This window comes from Lissotriton vulgaris, chromosome 6 (genome assembly GCF_964263255.1).
Source record: "Lissotriton vulgaris chromosome 6, aLisVul1.2, whole genome shotgun sequence".
Classification (NCBI taxonomy): domain Eukaryota; kingdom Metazoa; phylum Chordata; class Amphibia; order Caudata; family Salamandridae; genus Lissotriton; species Lissotriton vulgaris.
The window spans coordinates 1294322406-1294334622 of NC_141694.1; the positions used below are offsets into that span (position 1 = coordinate 1294322406).

Genomic DNA, 12217 nt, shown 5'->3' on the forward strand with positions numbered 1-12217 from the left:
CTCTCTTCGTACAGATCTGGGTCACAGTGATACGCCAAGGTCTGAAGGCTGCTACGTTTTTCTGGCCTGGGTCGGATGTCGCAATTGATGGACTCTTTCCAAATTATTACGAACTTTATGATGGGTAAGTAAGCCTTGCATTTCAAAGATTTTTTCAGGAACAGTTTCAATGTAATATACGTGAAGGCAGACTTGGTGTGACTTCTTCTAATTGGTAGATGGCTAAAGGACTAACAAAAAAGAGCAAGACCACTTTATTCTGTTAGAACGTTTATCCAAAATACATTACATAGCCATTGCATCAAATGGATTACATTGAAAGCCCATTCTAAACCTTCTAGTGTAATGTTGTAGTGTAGATCCTATAATCCGAATTTGCTCTGCGCATTGGAATAATATATCTTATAAAATTGACGTAGGACTTATGTCGACTAGGTCTCTATGTAATATTTTAAACTTAATTATGAGTGCCAGCTAGCGCAGAGGTCACTAGAAACTTTCTCGAATGAACAAGAAGGGTTTCGTTTCTGACAACCGCATAAAAATGACAACTTTGTTTCAACAAGATAAAACGTATCCTCAGAGTCGTGGAAACAATAGATATATATTTTACTCAGTCAATCATGCATGCTTCGTTTCACCAGAGGTGCAGAGAAATAGAGAGACAAGCGTTTTCAATAAAAAGTATTTATTGAACAGACTTCTTTCTCATGCAAAAGAAATTAACTGCTACAATCGTAATACTGGCTGTAAAGTATAATGCGTACAGCAAGAAGAGTATTATGAAATAATACTGTAAAAGCATGGCATGGTTTCTAAGCCATAAAATACATACATAAAAAAAAAAAAAGACTAAAAGTACTCAACTGGTGCTTCTAAAATACGCCTACCCCAATATACCTAACCTAAGTCTAGTACGCGGGAAGAAGTGAGTGTGGTGTAGCATAGGTTTAGTATTTTTTGCCAAGAATCTATCCACTTCTCTCACTGTCTAATCAACTCCGTACCTTGGTTTAGAACGAAGGAGGTCTGGTATCTCTCTCTCTCTCGGGACTCGATTTCCCAACACCCCGCAAGGGGAGCTTGGAAACACTGGAGCTGGATTTCTCTGCAAGAGAAAAGACAGTGTCTCTCTCAGTGCGTCTGCTGGAGGGTTGGCTTCCTTCGGCACTTGCTGCAGCGAGCTGTGTCGAGGAAGTAGATAGTCTACCTGCTCCAAACCACTGTGTGTTTGCTAGAGCAAGTGTGGGCATATTTATACCTTGAAGGTGCCGAGTTTGACGTAAAGTTGGACATAATAACCTCATCAAAGACTCGCAGTTCTTTGAAAACTCCATGAGTTCTTGGATAAATCAACATTCAAGCAAGGGGAAGTCCTTAACTGCTGAAGGCGAATTTTCCAAGAAATCGTTGTGGCTTTTCGGAACTAGTGAAAGTAGCCATGCCGTATTTGGACTGCATGTGCTATGTCTAAATATGGTTATGATATCTACGCCTATATTAGGGCAAGGTGATTTATACCTATATTAGGGCATGAATCGGGAAAATCACACTAGGGTCCTAAAATGCTATGCAGCAGCCACTCCACTTTATTGTGTTCCACATTACTAAATTCCTAAGCATTGAAAACGTATCTAAAGCATGCGTTTACAATCCCTCCCAAAATACACAAAAAGCATTTGAAATGGTTGCACACAAAAATAAGCATTTGTATTGTACGCATTTGAAAGCAATGATTTCATTTTAAGCATAAAGTATAAAATAGGCATTGCATACTGAATGAATCATGAAAATTACATTTATGAAATGGCTCTTAATTACAGAAAAAAGGTTGAGACCATTGCAGAGAAGAATATATAAACTGTTTTTGGTCGGTGGATGAGTTCAAATATTATTTCTAGGTAGTATTCAAAGAATTCTTGTTCTCTAAGAATAGTTCTACTTTAAGAAGATTACTTTGTGCCAAAAAAAGTTCGATTTTGGGGAAAAAAAGTCAAATCAAATCGTAGAAAAATAGAGTTCCAAAGTTAGAAGTGTTGTTTTGAAAAGCGAAGGTCGAATTCAGAGTTCATAGAACGCTGTGTGCTAATTTCAAAGGTTATTCTCATTGTCAGGAGAAAACATATTAAATCTTCTAAGCTGGCAAAGAAATGGTCTTCCACAGTAGGTGAAAGTTGGACTACTTCATCAAGTAGATCAATCGTACACAGATGAGAAGCATCACCGTCAGCATCAGTCGCATTAGAATTGTTCGCATTAGATGGTACCTGTGCGCCTGTTGGTCCACGTATCTCACCGTCAGCAGATTGCGTCTGTGAGACCTCAATGAATGCCGTCATCAGGATGGGTAGCCGTTGGGGACAACACAATGCATGAGCCGTTACCGAACCAAGCAAAGTATCAACATCCACTGGCTGTGCTGATGGAAGTGTTAGACAGATATCCAAAACGCATTCCTCTCCGCATTGCAGGCATCGTAGAACTGGTACGATGCAATCTTGCCAGATTGGTCTGTACGAAAGGAACCATGTGGTATTCAGATCTCTCAAACGAGCCAAGCCAAGAATCTGTGTTATGCGTTCAAGATACTGCATTGCCAGAAGCGTGTTCTCCATGGTAATCTGGGTATCGCTGGTGACTGGAGTTGCCATATCGGAGCAAAAGAAATGAAAATAGTATCCCTGCTACAAGTCCCAAAATGAGAGGCAGGCCGCCGAACACAGAGTGCACGAAGTTTGGAAAAATGACTAGGACTGGTTCAAAGGGTGCTCACAGTCCCGAAAAAATTGCCTTAAATACATGTACAATACCACTGGTATCAGACATGTTTAAGATACGACCTAACATTTCTACGAAATGTATGGAGCGGTTCGTTGATAATAGGGCATGCATCTCTGCAGAGGACCTTGCAACTTGCAGATCATACGTCTCTTTGGACGAGGTTAGTGGCACAGTTTTTTGTAAAAGAATGGCTTTCATTCTGCAAGTATCGATTCGTATAGAAGAAATGTTCAGTGAGGGCCATAACGGCGACTCCCCGTCTGTCTTGGTTATAGGAAACTGTACTTGCATACAACAAGTGACCCTGGCTGACACACTAATGACATAGGCTATTCCTGGCATCATTCCACAACAGCTTTGATCATTGAACATTATGTAGCTCCCATTGGAAAGCTGCTTAAAATTGGATCTATCACTGCTACCGGGGAACCTTGCAGGTGGCAAGATATGTTAGTCAAAGAACCATTGCAGGTTCCGTGTAAATTAATATCCTGACATAAAAGTGTACCACTTAGTGCGCTTTTGCAATTGTTACCACTAAGAAATACTTCCTTTCTCCCACTCCAACATTTGTGTGTGTATGGTAAATCCCAGGTCAACTTTATGTAATCTCTACCCAACCTTTCATACAGGCCTGCTGGTATGTGTTTCAAGCAATACTGAAACTGTGAGTTGTGAGTGTTTATTTAGACAATAGTTTATAAACCATACATAGAGCAATGGATTACACATAATGATAAAAGATATTTAAAATCACAGTTCATTTTACACATTTACAACACTTATAAAACCATAGCGTAAAATTGGAAAACACTGTACTTTTTAATCTCTCCCGCCCTCCTTTGCTACCTCCGTTATATATTCTCTTGTTGCTTTCAGAAATTTCCCCAATGCAATTGTAATATCCAAACAAGTCATTTCTGTAAGGAGGTCAATGGCATCTGCACGGGAGGTCACCTCATATTTTAAAAAAATTGGACGTAAAAAGGTTTTCCGAATTGCTAAAATCGATGTACAATCAAACAATATATGTAAAATATCATTTCTTACTCCTAGGCCACATTTACAGGTTCCGTCCGGGTGGATCAGGGCCATTCTTATTTTTCTTTCAATCTTCCATGGATTTAGGCCCACCCGAGCCTTCAAGATTTCGTGTCTTAGCCATCTATTGGGCAGTAAATCCAAATATGGGAACCGGACCTCCTTTTCCCATTCATTCTTTACCCAATTCACTGAATTTTTTAACCTCAGATAGTCCATGTCTTGTGATCTGGAAAATTCAAGCCCTTTGTCTCTAAGCATTTTTTTAGTGCAGACTATATTCCACAATGGTGGGGAGAGGGTCAATTTCAAGCGTGCGGCTACCGTCTGGAGAGTTTTCTTCACATCTCGCGCCCAGCGTAAGCTGCTCGCTTGAATTTCCTCTCTACACCAAATCGATACCTTCTCTTCACCACCAGACTCCTGTCGGTTCCAAAATCTTATTAAGGATGTTTGAGTCTTTACATCCCATGATGTCAAACCCACCTCCATTATGATAGCTTGAATCATGGAGCTATTTGGTAAGGCCAACAACATTTTCAAAATGTTACCTTCTTCCCCGTCCCACCCTCTTTTACCACTCAGGTAAAGCACCTCTGCACCATAAAGCACTTGTGGGGGACCATCACTTCAAATGCCTTTAAAAGCGGTCTGTGTGACATGTCACCGTAATCTTTATTACATTTTTTCAGACCACAGACCGAGGAATAAGCCTTAGCCGTTTGTGCCTCCACTTGGGTATACCACTTTAGTGTGCTATGAAACCAGAGGCCTAAATATTTGTATTCACCTACTACGTCTAGTTTATCCTGTCCTAAAAACCAATTACAATTATTTACCCTCTTTCCAAAGCATAGGATCTTAGTTTTTTCCATATTTACAGTTAGAAACTTTTTATCACAATATTCTTTAAAAACATTTAATTTCCTTTGGAGGCCCATTTCGGTTTGACCCAAGATCACAAGGTCATCGGCATATAAAAGGCATGACACTTTATTGCAATTCATACGTGGACTCGCACTTCTTTCAACTTCCAAGGCAGCGGGGAGATCTGGCAAGAAAATTGAAAAAAGCAAGGGTGCCAGAACGCACCCTTGTCTCAAACCGTTCCTTACTGGGATTTTATGTGTTAGTGAGCCCTTTGTGTCTTTAATGACCTGGGCCCAATTGCCACTATGTAAATCTTTTAAGTTGTTTAATATACCCTGTGGCATTCCATAATTTTCTAATACTTCCCAGAGGCTATTTTGGTCCACTGTGTCGAACGCCGCCCGGAAATTGACGAAACAGCAAATTAATTTGCCATTTTGTTCCATCGATTTCCTAGCCAATGCCCACAGTGCAAAACAATGATCTATCGTCGAGTGGCCTTCTTTAAAGTCACCTTGTTCGACGGGGACGATAGACCTATGTTCCACCCAAACTTTTAGCTTTCCAAGGATTATTTTAGAATTTTTTTTTCACCTATATCCAATAGGTTTATTAGTCTATAATTCTTCGCAGCATATACATGTATTAGTAGTGGTCTTATTATGGCTCCCTTCCAGTTTGGAGACATAATCCCTTGATCTAAAATTAAGGCAAACATTTTCGCAAAGAATTCTGTCCACCAGGTCTGGTTTGAGTTTAGTATCAGGGCTGGTAAATAATCTGGGCCTGCAGCTCTAGTTAAATTTAATGTTCTTATTATCTTATGGACATTTATTATTGAGCATTCCTGTTTTAGGTACTCTACTAGGCCTTTCCAATTCCCTGGTACCTCATTTCCAGTCCCCCTCCCAGAGGCGTATAATTGCTCTATGTATTCTGCCCACGCCTCTTCTTCCACTATGCAAGACATAGGAGCAACCGAAGGTCCCGTTGCGGACTGGATTAGCTTCCAGAACTGCCGTGTGTTCTTGGTTTCGATTGCTTCTAATAGCTTGCTCCAACACATTTCTTTATAGGATCTTTTAGCATTGCGAATTAGGGCGATATAATCTCTTTTTATTTTTACTAGGTTATCCGCCCTCGATTTTCTCAAATTTTTTCCGTAGGCTACGTTCTTCTCTCCTAACTTCTCTTTTCTTTAGTAAGCAGTCCTGGTTAAACCAAGATCCTTGCTTTGCTTGTGCCCTTCCATTGTTCTTATTGGTGCTTTCACCATGCCTCAATTCTCCACTTATGCTTTTCACTGCTTGGGTTATTTTCCCAACGTACCAACATAAATTTTGCCCGCACAAGTGACCTAGTTGCACCTTATGTTGCAGACTAGTTAGCCTCTCAATATATTTTTCTGTTAACCGAGTGGTTATCTGCTTAGGATAATCCATCTCTTGGGGCATAACTCTATCGCATACTATATGTTGGGCACTTACAAGCTCTAATTTTAACATTTTGTGATCGCTGCAATCCGCGGGGTCAATCCTAAAATCTTTTACCAACTCAAAATTCCAAGCCAACATAAAAATATAATCTATCGGGCAATTTTGAGACCCATATTTAAAAGTTTTCTTCACCGGGCAGTCCTGAGTTGTCCTTCCATTTAGACAAAATAAACTTTTTGTTGCCAAAAAATAGCCGCGTTAGCTGGTATTTTATTTTCCAGAAATACAGCTTTTTTAAAATTTTTACTTCACATGCCTCTAGGATTTCTGTATACAACTGATCTGACAATTTTGGGTTTAGTTTGTGATTAAAATCTCCCAATAACAATATCAAGTCATTTCCATACTTATCCCGTAGTGTATCCATATCATTCTTAAAATATGACAATTCGACTCCATATTCCTTCTGTGAACTCCACTGTATATATACATTTAGAATCAACATATTTTCATATTTTTTATCAATAATTGATGTTTGAATTCTACAAGCCAAGAGCCACTTGGATGTCACGGGTATCTGAAGGGCCGTACGTAATAAACAAGTTGAGATCAAAGTCAGCAAGCCACCGGCTGGGCGGCCCGAAGTAGATTTTTCTGCTGGGCGATAAATTTGTTTAAACCCTTCCATAACCGGGGGTTCACCACAGAGCCAGGTCTCTTGTATACAAATAATTTCACACTTTTTTTGCGAGATCATTCAAAGCTTCCCATTTTACTTGGGTACCCATCCCATTTATGTTCCAAGAGACCATGCATCTTATCTTATCTTATCTTATCTCAGGTGCCATTTGTAAAGCGCACTGTCGCCGAAGCTTCCTGGGGCTATGCATGTGCTCCGTGGCTGCCCCTTAACCTATTCTACATCACTTAGGTGGTCATAGATTACAGATTCCTCCCTATAATTTTGTGAGGGGCCTGCCGGACTTTAAATATTGCTCCAATTTTTCCAAGACTCCACTAGGTCTGATTTATTTATCACTTTATTAAGGTTTTCCCGACCTTGTTCCCTATCCCTTCCTGGTAGCTTCACTCGTCTCTTAACTAGCCCCGCATGGTGCTTTAGGAAAGATCTCTGCTGAGGCACCATCCGTTCTTGTACTAACTCTTCTTTGGGCACTAGCCTAATCCCCTCTTTTCGGATCTCCTGCTCTGCATTTATTATTGCCGTTAGGGCCAGAGCATAATAAAACTGTACCTTAGTAACTTCCCTACCATCACCATTTGCCTGAACTCCCACCTGTCTCAGATCCTCTGTGCCTATGCTTTTTAAATTTGGGCAGTGCGCAAAAATGTTAAGGAGGTTGGACCTATTTAGATGGGCGCTCTTTTTTATTTTTTTCCCACCCCTTCCCAATTTTACTTGTTCAAAGTAGAGTAACTTATTTCCTTTATCCATCTCTTCTCCCAACTTAGTTTTCCCCTGTTTTTGTTCATTGTTAATTTTTCAAACCTCCACCGGGCTACTTTCCCAATATACCTTCTTTTTTGCTGGGACCTTCCGGGCGGGTGTACTCATTTGCTCAGTGGCCGTCTGTCTTATATTTTTTTCCACCTTTTCCTGGTGCGTTTGCTTCTCACCACTGAATACTGAAACTGGAAAATTGTCACTGGTATCTTGATGGTGCCATGTATTATCCATTCCACGACTGGTTTCTCAGAAACAGTTAATGGTAATCTTTTCAGTTTTTCTATGCTCAGCACCGTATAGTCTGCTTCCCTCTGTGCCAAAGAGATTTGTTTATCTGTAAGGTTAAATCCAGTAAACAATGACGTGGTGTTGATTAGACGCCAAGGCAAGTACCCCGAATGAAGATTTTGTAACGTCCAGCCTAGCAGCATTATATAACGTAATTGAGACTGTCCATGCTGTAGCATGAGCAAGTCCTGTTCCATTATGTCTATGGCAGAGGATACAATACTGTCCAAAGAATAAATTCTGGATGACAGAGTCGTTAATCCATTGTCAACTACAGAGAGAGCTTTCTCTAAATTAATACAATCAATTTCTCGTATTCTTTCTGCAGTTTCCATTTGCAGGAATTTTGTTTACGGCAGTTGAAAATATCAGGAATGTCAGAGGGAGTGGCCCACGTTTTTTAGTGTGAGTGTTTTATATGATTTTTCTCACTAATCACACCTTGGGTGCTAATTTTTGGTGGAGGATCGTTGAAAGAAAAGTCTTTTTTGAAGAATGTTACCATTGCATTAGAACAACAAACTTATGTGCCTGTACATTATGTTTTATTTTACAGTGTTGCCCTTGACGAAGGGACCCTACAGTAGTCCCGAAATACATTGGGCGAACTATAACAAAAATACAAAGAGTTAATTGTTTTCTTTATGAAAAAAGTTGTATTGTATTGTTCTAATAATGGATTTTTATGAATGTATGTTTGAAAAATCATAGTACATTGTTTTTGATGGTATTCATTGTGTATCAAGATGAATAAATTGCATTAGTGGAAAGTAAAAAAACTGTTAGATCATTAGAAATCACTTTAGTTGTGCGCAGCTAAGTCTGAGTTAACAGTTGTGTTGACCAGCCACATTTTCACGACATTTCTAAGTCTGCCATCATGTTATTAACAGTCTCAAACTCCCAATTACCAGAAAATGTACTGGGCGAAATAAAGTCACTCAAGGAAACCTTAAATTGATGTGGAATCTTCAACAGCTCAACAGGACCATAAATGTCATTATCAGTATTGTCCCATTATATACCACCTGGTATAGGAACGGCTGTAATGTTTACTGATGACCGGTCCCTTTGCTCATGAGAGATGATTTGTGTGGCTTCAGTAGCAAGTTGATGTTCTTACTTATTGTGTCCATTTTACTATATTTTCCATCTATCAGCTTTCCCAAACTTAAAACAAGAATGAGTCAAAGTAGGAAAAAAGTATACCTAACACAATCCAAAAGTCAACCCATGGGCAAACCAGATCTGTATTTGCAAACTAGTGACAAAGTTCTGTTACTTGTTCCTTGAAAGTTTTATTAACTGGCGTTGTTTCGGATTCACTGGGAACCTCAGAAAATGTATCAAAGTTGATAAAATAGCCAGAGGCAGTTCTGTCAATTGTTGGTATTGCATCCGGATTACATAAAATCGCTGGAGCTGCTTGATCCCTTGTCATATTAGTATAGTCAGACGCTATATCATTGTAGACAAGAGTGTCTTGACTCTCTGTTATTTGGGTCTCAAGAGGCACAAGTTCCATGGCTTTATTACATAGTCCTTCTTCTCTCACTGCAGATTCTTCAAAGGTGATGAGTCTCTCAGTTTGAACCTCTTCGATATAGCCAGATTCGGTCGCCTGCTACATGTTTGGAGCCCACTGAGCCTACTACTTAGTATCAGCCACATGATGTGGTTTTACCAGGTTGATAGATACAGACCGGTTCTCCTTTCTTCCAGCTAGGGGCAGTAGTAACACTGTTCTTGATCCGTGGATTGCTAGTACAGGTACTGGTTTTCTGTAGAAAGGCCCAAATTCCTTCTTATCCGTGATCTTTTCTCTGACTAGATCCCCAATCTTTGGAATCCAGACAGGCCTTGCTGTGACAGGTGGTTGTTCTTCAATGGTCGTTTGCTTCTGTATTGTGTTGATTAGACTTCTTCTTGTTTCATTTAAGTCCTGCAAAACAGCCAAACGGTCTTTGATATCAAAGGGTTTTTGTTCTACCACTGAAGTGTGACGATCGAGATCCTCGACAATCATTCTAGTACCAAAAAGGATTTCATATGGATTGATTCCACCCAGAGAATTTCTTGGCAGATTGTTAAGACTATGTTGGACATTTATTAGATATTTGACCCACCCGTCACCCGAGCCTAGTACCCTAGCTGTTTTAGATTGCTTTATGTCCTGGTTATTTCTTTCCACTAGCGCATTTCCCTCAGGATGGAATGGACTTGAGTACTGCAATGCAACGCCCAAGCTGACCATGGCCTCCTTGTAAGCTTGAGAGCTTAACGCAGGACCCTGGTCAGAATGTAGAGTGCCGATTGCGTATATGCCGATAAAGACTCGCAAACCTTTCATAACAGTTCGGGCGTCAGCCGAGCGCTGAGGCCACATCCAAATGAATCTTGAGCATGAATCCCCTGCGACCCTGATATATTTATAGTTGCCATCCCTTTGTAAGGGACCATAGTGGTCAAGGTAAACACACGCTAATGATTTATCTGAAATAAGAAGGGACGTCTGTGCAGGACGTTTTATTGTTGAAAACTTCATCTTTTGGCAGATTTCACATTCTAGAACATAGTTTCTAATTTGTTTCCCCATGCGCGGCCACCAGTATCTCTGTTTTAATAACGACACTGTGGCGGAAACACCTGCGCGTGCTGAGGCGAGCCCTTCATGTGCTGCTAAGATTAGTCCTAATCTATGTTCCATGTTTCGAATTATCCTATCCCCCACTCCAGGGATTCGAGCAAAAGGAACATTATTTGCATCAGTTATATATGAGTACTTGAGTGGAAAGCCTTTTGGAAGTGTTTTACCACTGTCTTTTACAGAAGCAGTGACAACATGCATTATTTCGCTGTCTGTTTTTGTTTTTGAACAAGTGATTGCAACTACGGAAGCCGTTTGCACAGCTGCCTTCACGGCTTCATCAGCCAATTAATTCCCTGCAACGTGAACGCCATCACGCTGATGACTCAGTGTATGGATCACGTGAGTTTTTTGTAGTTCTTTCTGTAATAGAACTACTTGTTCCCAAAGCAACTTATGCTTGATTGTGCCACCTTTTGCTTCTTTGAAACCGTTTTGAACCCAGTTCTGCAAATATTCATTGTAAGATTGAACGCACACTTTGAGTGAGGGGAATTCGCGATCAGTATTTTGAAGCGCCATCCTAAATGCTTGGAGTTCAGCTCGCTGAGCTGTACAGTCTCCGAGCGATTGAGTTTTTGTGACCATAGGTCGGAATTTAGCACTGCGACCTTTAACAATCGCGCACGCAGCACTGTAGGCTTGTTTCCCCCCAATTTTGGGCCGTGCTGAGCCGTCTGTATAAATTATACATCCGTAATGTTCTAGAGGCAGAATCTCAATAGGCAGAGGACATTCTTGTTCGTATTGTAGAAACTCTTGTGTTTTCAAGTAAGGGTCAAAAACATATTCAACATCTGTTGCAGCAAGAGAATTAACCCATTGTATCCATCTCGGATGTAAAGCCTTTGCATTCAGAATGCTTGCTTTTTTCACTGCTTTTAGGGCAGGTACAGGCGTAACAACCATTATGCGTTTTCTCTGCGCAAGGGCTCCCACTTTTGCTACTGCAGTTTGAACCGCTGTCAGAATTTTTTCTGTTGAAGTTAATTTCATTTCAGCTTATGTGTACAAGTGTGATTTTATAAGCTATTGGCACCTTTTCACCTTCATTAAAGGTTAGGTATGTGAATCTGCATTTCCCTGGGATGATTTGGATTACAAGGTTGCATACGTTTACGCCTGTCTGTAAATGTGTTGTCGCGAACATGTCTGTTTGCACTGAATGCAAAATTTCTGTTTGTTTTTGAGTCCAATTAGTTGATTTGAAATCAGGTTTGATTAATTCGTAAAGAGGTTTATCCCTTTCTGCGTAATTTAGAATGCAAGTTCTTCCGAAGTTCAGGAAACCTAGAATTGACTAAGATTTTCAGCGTTTTAGGAGGCGTTTTAGGAGGTTGGAGCAGCGCACACATAAGTTGGCTGCCAGGCTTTTGCCTTCACTTGAAAGTTTGTATCTAAGAATGGGACGTTGAGGTGGGCAATTTGTGATTTCTTAAAATTGAATTTGTACCCTTCCGGTGCGAACCCAAGTATAATGGTGTTCACTCTGGTCAAGTGCCTGTCCAAATCATCGTCTGTAAGATAGATGTCATCGACATAAGATAATGCCTCATCATCATACGTTTGTAGTACCTCTGTTACTCTGGCTGAAAATAAGCCTGGACTATTCTTGAATCCCTGGGGGAGACAGCTAAAATGACGCTGTGTCCCCATTATTGAGAAAGCAGTCAAGTACCTGCTTTC

The 12217-nt window shown here is 40.4% G+C and overlaps 1 protein-coding gene across 1 annotated transcript in view; it reads left to right on the forward strand.

The window, feature by feature from the left end:
• ENPP1 (ectonucleotide pyrophosphatase/phosphodiesterase 1) overlaps positions 1 to 12217 on the forward strand; it is a 612613-nt gene that overhangs the window by 253230 nt on the left and 347166 nt on the right. The window contains exon 9 of the mRNA XM_086927432.1: positions 15 to 124. Coding sequence (XP_086783558.1) covers positions 15 to 124 — 110 coding nt within the window. The remainder of the gene's footprint in view (positions 1 to 14; positions 125 to 12217) is intronic.